Raw genomic sequence first — 16,841 nt, forward strand, 5'->3', positions numbered from 1 at the left:
TTTTTTTTTTTTTTTTTTTTTTTTTTTTTCTTTTCTTTACCTTGGGTATTTCGCCGTTGTTAAAGACTAAACCGAAACGGATTGTTTGCTCTGGGCACTCCTGGAACTCCCATAGATGGTAGTCGTCGACGCAGAAACCGGGATATTAGCCACGACTTTAGTCCTCAAAGCAGATCGAATCTCCTCGACGCTTCGGTCTTTCCACTCGGGAAATCCAGTGGTACTCAACGGGTACAGCACGAGGTTCTCATCGCGTGTAGTGAAATCGTCGACTTTGGGCGGTGGCATGGCAGTGATGATGTCCAGTTCCAGGGCGATCTGCCTGCAATATGTATCCAAGGGTAGGTCGTTGACGTCGTGGCCAAAGGGGTTTTCAATCTCGCTGCCGATGGTGTCAAGTCCGAGAATGATATAGGCGGCGACTGCACTCGTTAGCTTCATATTGAAACACACCTCGGGGTCACTCACTGATGGAAGCTGGGATGGTCACCCATTGCAAGGTGGTGTAGAGTTGAAACGGAAGCACAAGAACGTAAATCCAGGCAATCTGAGATATGGCGATAGTGTACGCAATCGGCAGAGGAGTGTCCAGGACACGTTCGGTGCCCGTGAGAACTTCGTTGAGAGTAGCCAATCCCGAGACTGAAAATTAGTTGAGATCGCCCAGATTGCAGATCCTGTACTCACTAGCTTGACCTTGATGCAGGCTGCAAGAGAGAGTGCCGTTGTCGATACACCGATCAATATAAGCTGCCAGGTGGTTGAGAATCTCCAAGGGAAGATGACCCAACGGCTTCTTGGACCGCTTGATCAGTTTTCTAGGATTAGATTCAGCAAATGAGATTCCCAAGTACTCTCCAGCGGCCTTCCACGAGCTCTTCCTGGGCGGTTTGAGGTTGTTCCTATCGTGTGCCTCCTTGGCGAACGTATCAAGATGTCCAATCAACCCCTTGAGGTCATCATAGCCGACGTCCGGTTCGAAGCGCAGTTTATGCTTAAGGGCGACTGCGAAGGCAAGGATGAGATTCATTACAGTCCTAACGGTGTCAGTAATTCCCTTAGAGCTTATGTGTCTGCACGTACAGCTTTCCCAGCAGATCCTGCTTTCCTTCCTCCCCTTCCCGTTCAGCAGTATCGATCCAGATCGTTCGAGCGATATTGCGAGAAACCTGAATCAGCAGTGACCAGTATTTCCGTCCATCCGCCCATCTTCCATTGTTAGCAAGCATCTTAAGCAGTAGGGCTGGGTCATACCTTTCATAGGCCGTGGAACTGCGGAACGACAGGGCCAAACCAACAACGAAACCCAGAACGGTCAACAAAATGTTATCGATCCCAACTGCGCCAGTCAGTTTATATCTATATTCATGCCACAGAGCGGACTCACGGTTCTGAACAAATCTCGAAATGCACGTAATCAAAGTCGACCAAAGCGCGACGCAAAGAAGCGGAAGGACCAATCGGGGCATGACACTGCCATGCAGTCGCAGGAAGATAGGCCATTTGGAGTGCTTGTCGAGGTCTCTCGGGCCGTGCTAGATCCTTTATCAGCCTGATCATTTCAGTTCACTAGTGGAAAAATGAAAGCATACAAAATATCGATCCACATCCGTCGAATTCCTCCGATCAAGCATAAACTGTCTCTCACGCGAGTCGGCCAAATTCTCAAGAAACGACGGCCGGGGCGTAATGCGACGGGGTGGGGGAGGCTCGTTGCTCAATTGAACTTGAATATGGGGCTGCGATCTTGTCGGTCCCGCGCCTGGCGTAGGCGAAGGGGAGGGCGAGGGAGTCCCATTGGAGATGACATCGGAAGCGTCACCCAGATTGGGCATTCTTAGGCCGTCAGCCACGGCAGTCGGATATGATAGACTTGACAAAAGAACAAAGATAGGATATAAACAGAAGTAACGAATGAAGATGTTAAAATAGAAGGTTTCTAGAAACAAAGGAAAGGAAACGAGCGATCACGAATGCGCGAAGAAGCGAAACGAAGAAATGAGAGCGGATTGACTTCGCGTAACGGGGATTTTATGCGACTAAATAATGTCAGCCGGGGCTAATATGAAGCTAGACTGTATTCATCTGGTATAGCCGTTTTGCGAGTAATACTGAAGCCCTGTCTCCGTGAAGACCGGATAGTAGTCTGTACAGTATGCAGTTGGTTGCGGATGAGTGTGCTTGTATGAGTATAGCTAGAGTATGCATTCCTTGCTCTCTATAGGTGTTTCTATGTCTCTATGTCTTTGTCTACTGTATTGTACTCTACGATATGTCTGCAAATATAACCTTCCTAATCGGGACATTGTGCCTGCCAAAATTGCCGTTGTTTCAGCCCTGAATCGGCCAATCAGCGTTTGTTTTAGAGCCACCACACGGGTGCATCTTGGAGATCTCATTGGTTAGCAGCAAAAGTGGAGCAGTCTAGACCGTTTTTGGATATAGTATTGGCATCAGTGAAACATTGCAGCTTTTGTGCTCACTGTAATCTATTCTCTATTGCTGTGGTATATTCATGAAAGAGAATAGTAGTGTTGACGACTCAATGGGGGAAGTCGAATGATCACCGGCATCTGAAGCCATATCTCCGATGACATCTCCCCTACAGAGTACCTGTACAGCACTACATGTCCGGCGTTTCAGGTTTCCCCTTTTCATCGTATATGTCCTCTTCTATCCGCCTCATGACACAGTCTAGACCGCTATCCTTCACAACCTCCACTGTAGATAACCTTTCTCATTGGCACTCGGCAAGATGATGCATCGTTGTCCGTCATGACAGGGGAAGTCTTGTCAATCAGTGTCGATTTTGTACTGCATCTGGCAGTTATATCGTGCGAGATATATCCTGTGTGGATTCACACGGGGGATGATGCTGCATGCATGCGGGGTGCATTCAGGAGTTGGAGTTTTCTCGAAGGCTGTCAGTAGACTTGGCTGAGATCGAGTCGAATGCGTATCAGAAGAATGCTTGGTATGCTTTGAGAGGTACTGCAAATTGCTAAACGCTGTTCTTTAGTCAAGTTTTATTGGGTGGTTGTTCTCGCATTCTCATGTTCTCGTTCTACACCGGATCGCAGATATATATCTGCATGCTGCAGCACTGACCTGAAGATGTTGTATATCCTTGAATGTATTGCTGATAGAAACTTTTTTGACATGAAACTACGGCGTATCTTATTTCTGCGGGTTAAAAATCTCGTTGACCAGCTATGATCGCTGCTTACTGGCAGCGGTAGAGCAGAGCATCTTTGACAACGAAGCAACGAAGCAACGTACAAGAAAACAGGACTAAGCTAGTCACCGTACGCCAAGCAAACCCTGTGTCTTATCTATAAGGGATTCTTTTCTGATATTCACATGCAAGTCTTCTACTACTGCGTCCAACCGTAGTCCTTGTATTTTATCCCTACATTCTTCCCATCACGACAGAAAACAGACATCCTCGGTGTCTACAACCCACAGCCTCCACGGACCTCGCATTCAGACAAGAAAAAGGAGAGAAAGTAGGCGTGGATGACGAGGGAGAGGAAGAAAGGCCCAGCTAATAAAAAAAAGCATTCCTGAGTAACCCCGTCAGATCTCGAATCTCAACCTGCATATAATTCCAATAGCAAGCAGTAGTACCGGAGCACGCTCTATATACACTAGGAGCAGAGCAGTATTCACCAAGTCCATATTCAACATCTCGAATCTTCCAAACAACCAAGCCGAAAATCTGGATCCCGAGTATTGGTACAACCGTCCATAAACTAGGGCCACAAGCTGGACCTTGTTCAATATATGTCGTCAATGAAATGACCAGAACCAAGGCTCTGGTACAAGAGTCTGAGAAACCGACCACCAGCGCATTGACAGTATCCGTACAGTGTGTAGGGAATTCTCCGGTATATCCTCCGATGTCCGAACTATTGTAGGTAAGAAAGAGAGTACGAGATTCAGGCGATAGTTTCCTCGTGTGATGACAATTCACTGAGCCCTACCCATCGAGGAGGGGCAGAGAAGAAGTCCTATCCTAACGAGCAAATAGGGATCGAATTTCGTCAATTTCTGCAGATCATGAAGTAATTCTTCAAAGCTTGTAGAGAGATGCCCCGTCCAGAAGTGGAAGTACCCATAGTACTCCGCAAAGCTATTGACAGACTATCGGACACAACTACCACGTATCCTGCAGAAACTAACGACATCGAAATTTAGCCTCTAGTTTTCTTGGCTGATTTGCTGCCCAGACAAGAGATTTCATGGCATTGGCATATTAAAGCAGGGTTAGCGATTAGCGCCATGATGCGCATTTAGCACGAGTGCGAAAAAGTAAACATATCACACACATCACATTCTCATGCATGATTATAATCCTCATTATTATAGATCACATTTCGACCTTCCCTGATTCCTGCAGCTGCTTTCATTATTCAGGCACAATAAGCATTGTGGGCGATCTTGCATCGGGACTCGAGACCGGGCTCCGGAGGATTTTACCGAGACGCACGCACATTTCGGGGACCTTCTAACTCGTTGCCTATTGGTAAATTTGATACTGCGGAAAAGTCAACTATATTGCTCCTTCTATTTCTGTACGTATATCTCATTTTGTAGACTTTACAGAACACGCCGGAATGGTGTACTCGGTGCACAAACGGCGAGACATCTCCGCCGCACACCCGAACCTCCGGTCGCTGGTTCGGAATCAATATTTTCTACTTTATTGAAGCTTCTTGTCTTTACGTGACGGCGATATTGAAGAGTTTTTCTGGTTTACACTGGAAAACCCCCACTGCGGGCACTTGAACGTACCAGAAAGCTGGATGAGGCTTGCCGTCCGACCCGGTGGATCATGTTCATGCTAGGATCATGAACCGTGCCAGATGTGAAGTCAGAGTCGAGATTCGGGTTGACAAGTGTGCGATTGGGCATGCACCATGATAAAGATCGATATTCAAATGCAAGATCCATTCCGGTACAGTGGTACTCTGTACAGTGAGTAGTCAGTAGTGCAGACGCGTCGGATCGGAAACGGTGATTAGGATGAAAAACTGGACGAATCCAAAAAGAAAAAGACGGAACAGACGAGTTAGTATCACCATAGTATCATATTGAAAACTGTCAGACAAAGGCCTAGAGTTACAAACTCTGTACAGACAGGCGGCCGTTGTCTCCATACGGAAAACCGGAGCAACTTTAAACACTGTCCTGAGCGTTGGACCAAATTTGAGCATAGCACCAATGATTTGTGTAAGGTCCTTGGGATGCATGACAATTTGCCATGGTTCCAAACAAGTTCCTTTTGAACGAACCTGGGAACAGGCTGTCATTTCCATTAAGCAGACAGGAGACGCGGTGGAGAGAGGATCAACGCAGTGAACCAAGCACTGTTCACATTGGAGACCTTGGGGCACCTATCCCAACCGAATTGGGAGACAGACCATCACACCATTGGCAATAGAAGGGTAGCTAAAAAGTGCTCAATGTTGGCAACATGATTCAGTTTCGAATTTCTCATCAATCGTGTGGTCGGTGCGTGCACCTCGGTGCATTATTTCCTGTTCCTGACTGCTGATGCACTGGTGAAGCAGTCCTGTGTTTTGTCAGGGAGTTTGATGAAAGGAGTCTTCTGGGTACGGAGTAGTTCTACCCCGAAGTCCTCCTTTATGTGAGGAGATGAGGAGAGCATCCCATATAGTACACGTACGGACGGCCGAAGATCATCCGGACCATTTGGTTGCGTGTGATTCGGCTACCCTGGTTTCTCCCTGAGACTGTAGCGCTTAAAGACATTGGTTTATATCACAAAGCACAACCGGCATCGCGCACAGGCGACACAATACGCCGTATACAAGACAAGGCAGCATGAAATGACAGGTCCAACGCGAATCATGGGCAGACCGAGAACAATGGGATTTGATAAGGATAGGCGACTGTCAAGCCACGCGATGACAGTCAAAGAACGGGCGCTGACAGTGCCCGGATCGTCATGCACTAGCATTAGCGGGCAATAATCGTCTTTCTAGCGGGGAGTTAGCGCTCTCCGTAGTGAAGTTTGTACTCCGGAGTATGTGTCGAATGACAAAATGCATCTTGGAATATGCCAAAATAGGAATGAGATGTTGTTGCTTACGGAGTGCTTGGGTGTGGTGAAGCATTCGTTTCAGCGCGTCTCCGTGGGATTTGTACGTGTGTGAAGCCTGCCGGCCGTGCGATCGTATGCCGATCGGCCTTCTCCACGCACGACGCCTGCAGATACGGAGGACACCGGCAAGGACTGTTACCGGGGGTATTGCCTTCCACCGCCAGACGCTCTGCACGATATACTCCGGAGCACTCGGAGTATGTATACATGATATACAGAAAGCAACTAAGAAAAACCACCTCTTGGTTCCTCGTGGTGACCTGACCGGTGGGTAAATGTGTGCACTTTGCCACGCACTACAGCATCATGTCAAAGCTTAGGGTCCATGCCTACGCAGGCTGATTCGCTCGTGGGAGAGACAGACTACGTGCCCTAAACATATCGGCCCAGGGTTAGAAGACCAGACTATCGGCTATTGCATCAAATAATCCCAATTCAGATCGCAGTCGTAGAGACTAAGCGTGGTGGACCCAGTGTACAAACTTTGGATCGACCTATCGCGATGCCTATGTACCACTTGAACTTGAACCAGGGCTTAATCCTCGGGGGTGCTGCCCCTTTTTGATTCCTTCTGCGAATAGGATCGTCAGTTTTCCCAGTGGACTGGACTATTGGAGCAATTTGTCGCCTGGCCGGATCTTGAGATAGCCCACACAAGCCCACATGGGGGTCCTCCAAAGTGCGTGAAAAAAAGAAAAAGCCAATCGACTGGTACCCACGACCCCAGTCCTCTAGAGTTTGTCTCCATCTGCTCTCTCGAGTCATGGAAGAGCACCAGTATAATATCCCGTCGTCTCTCCCTTCCCCCAGAGAATCTGGTCTTGTTTCCAGGACTGGACTGGTTACTCGTCTGTCCCCTCTGTTCGTGGACTAATCTCTTACCCTCTTTCTAATTACACGGCATCCCGTCGAGACAAGCGTTTCATATGCCTGCCACTTGAAAGTCAAAAGATAAAAATCGGAATCCGGTGTGAACAATGACCCATGTGGATTATTGTTAGATCTCAGCTCAAGTGGTTCCTGGTGGTTATGCTCGACTCCAACTAAAACGACCTTCGAAACCTTGTACAAGCCCCATCCGTTCTTTAAAGGCCTCTTTTGCGACTTTGTATACTCACACTCATTCGCCCTTTCCTACATTTCCTTCCTTTATTCTTACACCTCACCCTCCGCCATCATGCAGCTTCCTCCGATGGAAGTATTGTTATCATGGCCTCTGCCAAACTACGTCGATCCGGTGTCTCGGGGGCCGGCCGTCTTGATCGTGAACATTGTCACCATGAGTATTGCGTTCTTCTTGACGATGTTACGGTTGTATACTCGGTTACGAATCACATGCACACCGGGACTGGATGATATCTTCATTGTGGTCGCTCTGGTATGGTGCCCATAGGCTTGCATCCGAGGCATAGGAACTTGTCGCTAACTAAGAAACCTAGGTCTTCGCTATCGGAATGTGCGTCGTCACCTCGTTAGCCGCTCAGGTTTGGGGATGGGATCGACACATCTGGGATATCCCTATGGGCTGGCTTCCGACCGTGCAGAAGCTGAACCTAGCTTTCCAAGTCCAATTCTCCGTGTCCTCTAGCTTCACCAAGTTGTCGCTCCTCTGGTTCTGCAAGCGTCTGATTGGCACAGGAGCCAAGGGCCTGTACCAAGCATACTATTGGGTTTTGATCGGATCGATGGTCTTTGTGGGAATCTGCTGTATCTTGTTCGAACTGGTCAGCATTTTCCAGTGTCGCCCGATTCATGCCTTCTGGGACTTGGAGCCCGAATATCCCCATACTTGCCTTAACGATGGCGCCGCTGTTTTCTCCGCCAGTCTTATCAACATCCTTACCGATTTCATGTGCACCGTCCTCCCCATGCCATTGATTTGGAACCTGAAGCTGCCCGCCCGGCAACGACTTGCTGTCATGTCGATTTTCGGTCTGGGTATCGTCGTCAACGTCGCCGGTTCCATCCGTACCGCCTATGTCTACGAGAGTATGCTTGGCACCTACGATGCGACCTGGATGGGCTGGCCGATTTTGTTGTCCGCTGCTGTCGAGATCAACTTGGGATTGGTATGTCTTTAAGCTCTATCTTCTACAACTGCAGAAACTAACAAAGTATAGATCTGTGCCTCTGCACCAGCATTGCGACCTCTCATGGCATCCTTTCTCCCCCGTCTGCTCCAAACCACCCGCCAGTACGCCTACTCGTCCAGCAAGCGTGCCTCGAAACTCTGGTCTCCCGGTCCATCGAAGTTCTCGAACGCACTCGCCTCGAACGCCAACGGCGGCGACCTGGAAGCCCAAGACACTCGCCTCGAGGTGCTCCGAACCGTCGAGATGGAATCGTGGTCCGAAGCAATGAACAAAACCATCAACGTCCCCAGCACTTACGATGTCGCCTCGAGTCACACCCGCGCACCATCGGCCTTCGAAAAGGTCGACCTGAAGACCGGCGAGATCTGCCATACTTCAGTACCCAGCAGCTCCTCAGGACCATCGTCGGAGCCAACATCTCCACCCCCGAGTCAGCCACGACCACCACTCGAGAAAGAATTCTAAAGAAAAGAGAAAAAGCTTGATACATTTTGTGACGATTGCTTTTTAAACTCTCATTCCTTTTTTATTGTTTACTTTTCTGACCGACATTCTTTCACCATTTAACTTTCTTACTCTGATACCATCACTTTCGCTATACATTGGGATTTAACTTGAACGACTTGGAAACGAACGCTTGTACATAGTACATTTACGACGAAATCATTTAGCTTAGCTACATGCATACAATCTATAATTCGGACTGTCTATCTTTATATCAAGCACAGACCGTACCCCGTAGTTCTGCACAACAATCCCTTAGTTACTCCTATTATACACACTATACTCTGCACATACATCCACACTCCACAGACTACGGTACTAGATTGGCAACGGCGTAAATTCCTTACGCTTGACCGCAAAAGTTAAACCCAGAACAACCGGGCTGGATTCAAGCTTATTAGCCGCGATAGTTTGGCGAGTTGGAGCCGGTCCGATTAGCCCGGGAGGGCGGGGTGTTTAGGTTGGTACGGCTGAATTCTGGGACTGGGTAAGGCTGTAGGGGCATAATTTATGTAGTGAATGCTTGTAGGATTAAGTTATACATGGATTGTACTCTGAATTCACTCTGCAGTATGTACAGGAGTGCGGGAAGATCTACTTCTTCATCTTCTCCTATTCCGTACACCTATCATCATTGATAATCAGCGCATGCGCTACGGCGATAGTCCTTTTATGATAATGAATCTACGTCTTGCCCTCGTTGACGTGCGTGTTAGACTCGATTTGCGCCAAATAGGCGACGGGCTTCTGCTCGATTAGACTGACCTTGTTACTTCAAGTCTATCATGAGCAACCCAAACAGGACAAGAAAGATTGCTGATGAACGTATGTCAAACTTTACGAGGACAAAAATCTATGTCTACGGATAGACAAAAGCACCGGCAACGACCCAGGCTTGCCTATTAGGCAAATGCTGCAAGTTCTTTCCGAGAAAGCTTCAACGGCTTGGATTCTCAAACGTCCAAGATGATTTTCGTCACTAGAAGCCACAATTGACGGATGAGTGGATGGTCAAAGAGATAGAAGAGCTATCAATAGCCAACGAAATATAGTAGCCTACGGGTTCGTGGGCTGTTTTATTGCTCGGTCAAACAAGAACGAGAGGTGCAATGGAAGGGTGCTCTTGACGTTTTTATGGGGTATCTTTCATTCGACTTCTTACAAGAAGCTTTCGATTGTCCTAAACAAGCTTGCCAGAGTAAACTGGATGCCAACAAAGTTAATATGTGATTTAATTTGCCGGGCTTGCAAACGGAGAGACGACACTACAAGCATATAACTGGTAGATGTTTAATCGGCAATGCGTTACAGTTATGGATTTTCTGAACAGTGCGAAACTTCTGGACTTCGGGACCCGCCAACAAAGAAAGTGCTAATACAGCCAACGAGCTGGAGATTTTGAAGGTCAAGAAGATGGAGAAGATGGAGGAGCATGGTGTCTCAATTCTGCACGAGTTACTTCAGTGGAATAAATTATGTGCTCGGTTATTTGTCATGATCTCAAGCGCAACCTCTCGAGGCCATATCGTTGATTGAATTTGGCTATGGCCAACAGAAAACAAATGGCTTCAAGTGTGACCGGTTTTACCAGATGGTTAATGGACAAGCAATTCAGAGCCCTAGATGGAAAGAGGGAGTTTATGCCTTAAGGCCCAAAAGTCGTCCTGAGCCTATTTCTGCGCCTACATCTCGGAATGAAAAGACTACACCAATTATAATTGGGTAATAGTCGGCCAGGCTATTCTTCATTTCGAGCCGGCCTTCGAGGTTGCACGTACTTCGTGAACTCAACAAATAGAATGAGAACTCCCGTCCGCGGAACATTGGAGTGGCCTAGGAAGCTTTCGAGCAAGGGCACTTAGCCGTCATAAGAAACGTTAAAAAACATAGCCAATGATCTGTATAGCTGATTTCCGAATATGCAGGGGTGAGTAAAAAGCCTGGGACAACTATTGCCGCGAACAAGAAAATCCTGCCTGTCATTCGCTCCGGAAACCCACAATCAAACATCTCACTCCCGCAGATATGATGCTACCGAATATGTTGGAGGACAGTAGTTGATCAAGTTAAAGATATCATTGAAAGCGGCATTTGCGTAGTGGATTCCTGAGTTGCACGACTAGCTCGCCAGATGCAGGCTTATCTTTAAGAGAAAATGAAGTTCTACATACTTATAGACCGAAAGACCCCTACAGAGTCGCACTAGCTAGAAAATTTGGATCTCCAGCCCTATATGCACGATTTGTGGCCTCATACCATCCCTAGAATCTTCGCTGAAGTGCTCAAAAAGGGGGCGGGCACTCATGCTAACTAGATGAATATCATTGCTTTGTCGCTTTATATTGGGGTTCAACTTGGAGGACTTGGAGGCGAAGGCTTGTGCATAGTAAATCAACGAAGTTTAACTATGTACATTACACTGAATCCAGCTTTGGGGGAAACCTTCATCTGTTACACACTCGCACGGCGGTTCATAACTTCTATTATGATATCCGGGAGCGTACCGATGTTTTCAACAAAGCTACTAAAGGGTATTCCATGGCAACATCACAGCGCATGGCGGGCTCGACCAGCTATGAGCATCAGACAGGAAACAAGACACAAGATGCCGCGAAGTCCCAGGCATGGATGTGAAACGTGAGCGAGCTGTCTAGTGGAAGGAGGCGTTTGAGAAACACTAGTATTATGGTGTTTCTTCTGATGTTGTTAATGAAGACGGGGTCTCTGTCGTGGAATTTCATCAAGGCAATGAATCAGAGAGTTAATTTTTATGGGAAAAACAAGTGGAAGGTCATGGAGAATGGATGGATATCGATTTTGATGATAAAGATTACAGATATACTTTTACACACTCAATTTAAATTTAGGAATGAGGTACGTAAGGATGCGGGATTCGTTGAATGACTGAAGAAGCCTAATGAGATGTGAGGTGGTTGGATTATTAGAGAGGCTTAAGGCAGTTTTTGAGCAGATGTTGATCACCAGTGTATAGCTTATAACTTGGAATCAATGATATCGTACTTGAGACTGCATTGTAATATGAATCAGACAAACGCAAACAATTAACCATGGTATCCATCAAATAAAAACAAGCATAAAGCAATCAAATCGAGTCAAATCAGATCAATCAATCAACAAACAGTCCTCAGATGAGACCTCTGGGATCGTTTTCAGGTATATGTGCGTGTGCTTTTGATGAAAACCATCCATCCATGATATCAACGTAGCAGCATATTCATGACGTGAAAAGAAACGTTAAGCGTTAGAAAAATGAGAGTTCAAAGAAGATGTCAAGAAAAATAAATGGGCGATTAGGTCGGCTTATCACATCCAATGCGACCAAGCAGTGCCTTCCGATCACTTTGCTCCAGCGGAAGACGTCCACGACCACGGGGTCGCATATTTGAGGAACTGTTGGCCCGTCGCCAGTCTGCGCTGGCACTGTCAGCGGCAATGGTCGTCCCCGCGGAGCCATCCTTGCTGGAAACCTGGACTTGCCCAGGAGACTCAACTCCCTCATCCTCCTCATCGGAACGAGTGTCCTCCGCATTCCCGGTGCGCAGCACCCCGACGGCAACACGGACGATCATCCCAAACCAGATCAGAGAAAGCACTTGCAGCGACATCAGGTACGACAGGAAGATCCACTTGATAGTCCGGTTCATGCAGATAGGTCCGTCGATATCCAGGAACGGGGAGAAGAGGTATTGCCATTGGTCGGGGTATCCGTCTGTCGTGAGCATTTCGGCGGTGGTACCGGAGTAGCAGCCGTAGTTCATCTCGGCGGGGACGTCTCTGTAGATGGACCAGCAGAGTTGAAGGTAGAGGACGTGGCGGGCGATGAGCCATGTGAACATGAAGACTCCGAAGGCGATGTTGCAGCTCGTTTCGTATTTGAAGTATTTGAGGATTTTGGCAGTCTTCTCAGTAGTTAGCATTAATACCCTTGGGATTCAAGTAAACCCAGCTTACCGGCAGCAAAAGGTCCACAATATCCATCAAACACAACACCACATTCGAGACATTGTAGAAGCCGTAGATGTACGCAGAGCCCAACAGACTGCTGGTGATAATGTGATGGGTCAACATCTGGTAGTGGTCCTTCCGTCTCTCCTCAATATTGATCACCAGAATCTGCTGCACCCAAAACGACAGCTGCACGAGCAGATACCATTTCAAAGTCCCAGACACACCCCTTGCGGGCCATTCCCTCCAGATTGCGGTATAATCGAGCCAGTAGTTCGAGTTCGACCAGATATACTATTTCCGTCAGTACCAGCTACGCCCATAGATCAACACCTGCATAGAAGTCTTACCATCCCGAAAGTCCAAAAGAACCCATAGTATACCCACAACCACCCCTGCTCCGCGAACCGCACCGAGGCCTTGCGCTTCAATCCCGCTTTCCGAGCGAGCGGTTGAAACACCCATTCAATAGCAATGGCCCGGATGGCCGTGAACGCAATCGCGGAACCAAGCACAAAGTACAAATCATCCCACCCCTGCACATAGACACTCTGCGATGGCTGATAATACGATAACTGGAAAAACGGCGTGGTATAAGGTCTCAGCGAAGGGTAGAGGTTATGGCAGGCCAGGAGCATGGCAAGGATCGTCAGTGAAATCCCTGCGGACAAAACGCTGTCAGTTTTCCGTCCCATTTCTTTTTCCCCCACTTCTATTCCCATTCCAATGCAGGACAAGTAGTGTAACATACCTATCTGGTTGGCCACCATCCATTCCCGAAAGGTGGTCTCTTTAGCAACAGGCCGGTGATGGTGATGGTGGCCGCCGGTGGAAGTCGAGACGCAGGCATTGAGGTCCGCAACCGAGGGCGACGGCGACGGCGACACGTCTTTTGCCATGACAGACATAGCACGGAGGAGAAACGAATTGAATGCTGCAGAGTAAGAATCACAATAGTTCGGGGAGCGGAAGAGAAGAAACAACAACGGGATTGTGGACGAGGGATCGGTGGTACATTCAACCCGCGGTTCCGCCGATGCGGGTACTTGGTTGAGCTGGCTTATATCCCAACAAGAATGTACAGAGTAATTGTAGAATACAATTATTCTCACACAAAAGAAGAAACAGACTGACAAAATAATAGCAATGGCACGAAACAAGGAGACGGCACAGAGATTGAGGGGAATGCGGTGGCCCACACACCCCGTCTGTCGCAGCCAAACTACTTCACCGCCGAAATTCAAGGCCAATGGCTGCTTCACGAGTTCCGTTGGGCTCTCGAACTGGTTGATCTGAACTTTACCGGAAGGCTACTACTGCACGAAAGACGGTATATGTACAGACATAACTCTATGCGGGACCAAATATATCAAGTTTATTATATTACCATTGCACAGGCCAACTCACTACTCATCCAGAGCAGCAGTCACCCCATTCACATATTCATTCGCATTGACCCCCAACTTGGCCAAATCCACGTTTCCCTGTCCAGCCATTGCCTGTGACATGGCCCGCACCACTTCCTCTTCTTCCCAGATACTCGCATCTCCATTCTCGACCACACCCCCGCCCGCGTTCTCTCCGTTCATCGACACCACCGCCTGCCAATACGCATCGTCGTGGTCCTTCAGTGCCTTGTCCCGCACCACCGCATTCCGCGTCACGCTCAACGCATGCAACTTCGAACTGGCCTGCGCGATCGTGGGCAGTGACATGTCCACGAGTTGTCCGACTTGCTCCGCCTGCGAGGGGGGTTCGAAGAAGAGGCGGTTCGTGGCGGAGAGGTAGATCAGCCCCGCGCAGACGCTGTCGAAGATGGTGAGTAGCAGAGGGCGCAGTAGGCCAATTTGGTGGTAAAGATCGGAGGGGGCAGCCATTCCAGCCCGGACGATAGCCGGTGCGTATTGGATGGGATCGTAGGTTGCCACGATGTAGATGTCGAGTGCGGCGAGGGCGAGCCCGGCAAGAGTAAACTTGTTGCGCCAGCCGGCTGCGTCGCGACCGGCGAACGGGGCGGATGTCACCAGTCCCACGACGAGCATATTGAGCAGATGTGGCAGTAGCGTATTAAACGGGAGGTAGTAGAGGATGTAAGTTCCGACATGGTCAAACGAGCAGAAGTGACACTGTGACAACGCTTCCGGTCCAAACCGCAGGTATATCTTCCTGGCCACGATAGTCGTAAACTTCGCCTTCAGGGCCTCATCCGCAGGTGTCAGGATATTCTCCGGCCGGAATCTAGCCAATCGAGTAAAAATAATATCGGTCGGGGTGGTAATGCGCGAGGCGGTTTGCGTGAAGATGTTCGGACTCGGAGCTCGGGGGTTGAACGGCAGACTGAGGAGTAGGAAGAAGGTAATCGCAAAAAATAGGGCGTTCAGCGCTCGATTAGCAGAAGCTGGAAGAGGACGAGGAGACTGTCGAGAAGCTATTGTGCCTCGTAAGTCGCGATAGAGGTTGATTGCCCGGGGAATGAGGATCGGGGCGAAGAAGATGAGGAGGGACTTGACACTGTTTTCACATCAGCAAAATACTTTTCCGCCTAGAAGAGAAAGAACACATACGTCCCCCATGATATCCCAAGCTCAGTCATTGTGTGCGATCTCCTTTTGCATTTCCAGGGACGTTGAAAGAAAGATGAATCCAGCTGGCACCAATTGATCTTATCGCGCCAAGAGCGGAGTGCCCTACGGAATACGAGTATGGAGCAAGCCACTTAAAATGCTAACAGAATATTGATTATATATAGTTATATATATGTATCTTCTTATCTCTAAGCCCTCTCAATTACATAGTAGCCACATAATATGTGGTTCTATGCAAGAAAGAATGAACGCGAGCAAACAACTCCATTTACTGATGTGAAGGTTAGCAGGCGGCCGAAAAGGGCTACTTCGGTGGCCGTTATAGGAGTCCTGATAACCAACTCCCGTCTTGGTATCAGGGGAGGGTATTCCCACGGCCACAGGCTTTCCCTCCACGCCAAGCCACGGGTTTCACGCCCCTCGACGCTAGTCTCAAATGGGACTTTTGTTGCTATGTTCAACATCATCTATCAAGACGCTCTCGCTACGGTCGCAAAGGGTAGCCAGTTTTGGCTCCCCTCGACCACTAATGTTTTCTCGAATTTATAAATCCCATTGTGCTGACAGTGTCCTTCCCTGCTTCCATCCATCCTTTCATGAGCATCCCTGCGGGCTGTGTCAACCATGGCGCCTCGCTCCCGACCGGTCGGATCTGACGACAAAGAAAATCAGACCGATGCCAGCTCCGACCTGACCGAAATCTTTTCAGACAACGGCTCTGATAGTGACTCCACCAGCGACCTGGAACTTGATAGTGAGGATTCGGATGATGAAGATGGAGATGAAGTCGACGATGGTATCTTCGACGATGAGGGCCAGTTGCCTCGTGAACACTATTTGGCCCAAGCAGAGAGCTTGAATGTCTCTCAGCTTCGACAGAAGCGGTACAGCGACGCCACTCAGGAAAGACTCGATGAGACCCGCATGTACTGGAATAGGTAGATAACTCTCTTGGCCATCAAATCATGTTGAAAGCTCACTGGTGACTTCCTGGTAGATATTGTCGGTATATTGGTGTCGACCCGGTACAGCACTGGCAATGGATCTCAGGCTTGGATGAGACGGTCTGTTTCCTGTATGCATTTTTTGGCTGGCGGTGTGATATCTGTCATGGCAAGAATGGATAGCACTGTCCAGGCATTGGATACAAGAGTTTGCTTGAGTCATTCTGGGAGTGTTGGCATCTTGTTCTAAAACAGGAGACAGCATCAGGACTGAGTCAAGACATAATTGTCAAGGTGCAAGATGTGAGTATATAATTTCCCTTCTGCTCTGGCCAAAGAAGGAACAGCCACCAATGAATATGTAGGTCATTGCCATTATTGCCAAAGAGAAGAGCCTTGAGCTCGACAGGCGACCAAAGAAGAACATGTATATTGAAGATGTTGCTGAGTTTGCACACATTCTCTTGACTACTACTGAGATGACATTTGACTGCGGCTGGCAGCGCATTCAGATCCTTTTCTTCTGCCAACTCGCAGCCATCACTGCAAGCCGTCCAGGGGCACTCCTCTACCTTCGCTATTGGGATATAGCGCTCACTCTGATCCGAGATCCAGAAGGCGG

The 16,841-nt window shown here is 48.4% G+C and overlaps 6 protein-coding genes across 6 annotated transcripts in view; 3 read left to right on the plus strand and 3 right to left on the minus strand.

The window, feature by feature from the left end:
• Positions 1-66: 66 nt before the first annotated feature.
• EURHEDRAFT_449243 (UPF0187 domain membrane protein) lies at positions 67-1,835 on the minus strand (the record flags this gene model as incomplete). The annotated part of the gene is made up of 7 exons (XM_040783798.1): positions 67-422; positions 469-642; positions 688-1,037; positions 1,084-1,209; positions 1,255-1,339; positions 1,388-1,535; positions 1,593-1,835. The coding sequence occupies 7 exons, from the start codon at positions 1,833-1,835 to the stop codon at positions 67-69; spliced, it is 1,482 nt and encodes a 493-aa protein (XP_040641517.1).
• A 5,469-nt stretch (positions 1,836-7,304) lies between these two features.
• Positions 7,305-8,685, plus strand: EURHEDRAFT_449564 (uncharacterized protein; the record flags this gene model as incomplete). The annotated part of the gene is made up of 3 exons (XM_040783821.1): positions 7,305-7,505; positions 7,567-8,196; positions 8,248-8,685. 3 exons carry the CDS (start codon positions 7,305-7,307, stop codon positions 8,683-8,685), a joined length of 1,269 nt encoding a protein of 422 aa, XP_040641518.1.
• A 3,350-nt stretch (positions 8,686-12,035) lies between these two features.
• EURHEDRAFT_449836 (putative longevity-assurance protein (LAC1)) lies at positions 12,036-13,589 on the minus strand (the record flags this gene model as incomplete). Its single annotated transcript, XM_040783851.1, has 4 exons — positions 12,036-12,644; positions 12,697-12,984; positions 13,041-13,351; positions 13,442-13,589. 4 exons carry the CDS (start codon positions 13,587-13,589, stop codon positions 12,036-12,038), a joined length of 1,356 nt encoding a protein of 451 aa, XP_040641519.1.
• A 507-nt stretch (positions 13,590-14,096) lies between these two features.
• EURHEDRAFT_400015 (uncharacterized protein) lies at positions 14,097-15,283 on the minus strand (the record flags this gene model as incomplete). The annotated part of the gene is made up of 2 exons (XM_040779971.1): positions 14,097-15,201; positions 15,255-15,283. 2 exons carry the CDS (start codon positions 15,281-15,283, stop codon positions 14,097-14,099), a joined length of 1,134 nt encoding a protein of 377 aa, XP_040641520.1.
• Positions 15,284-15,687: 404 nt separating this feature from the next.
• EURHEDRAFT_409098 (uncharacterized protein) lies at positions 15,688-16,841 on the plus strand. Its single transcript, XM_040781000.1, has 3 exons — positions 15,688-16,213; positions 16,273-16,522; positions 16,585-16,841. Exons 1-2 carry the CDS (start codon positions 15,900-15,902, stop codon positions 16,400-16,402), a joined length of 444 nt encoding a protein of 147 aa, XP_040641521.1. The 5' UTR covers positions 15,688-15,899; the 3' UTR covers positions 16,403-16,522; positions 16,585-16,841.
• Positions 16,645-16,841, plus strand: part of EURHEDRAFT_400016 (uncharacterized protein) — a gene marked incomplete at both ends in the record, with an annotated part of 1,970 nt that continues 1,773 nt past the window's right edge. The window contains one exon of the mRNA XM_040779972.1: positions 16,645-16,771. Coding sequence (XP_040641522.1) covers positions 16,645-16,771 — 127 coding nt within the window. The remainder of the gene's footprint in view (positions 16,772-16,841) is intronic.

This window comes from Aspergillus ruber, assembly GCF_000600275.1.
Source record: "Aspergillus ruber CBS 135680 unplaced genomic scaffold scaffold00004, whole genome shotgun sequence".
Taxonomy (NCBI): Eukaryota; Fungi; Ascomycota; class Eurotiomycetes; order Eurotiales; family Aspergillaceae; genus Aspergillus; species Aspergillus ruber.

Excerpts from the sequence above, each read along its gene's own strand:
- EURHEDRAFT_409098 (XM_040781000.1), top strand. The coding sequence starts at position 15,900 with ATGGCGCCTCGCTCCCGACCGGTCGGATCTGACGACAAAGAAAATCAG. Across the intron at positions 16,214-16,272 it reads ACCCGCATGTACTGGAATAG|ATATTGTCGGTATATTGGTG; the intron begins GTAGATAACTCT and ends ACTTCCTGGTAG.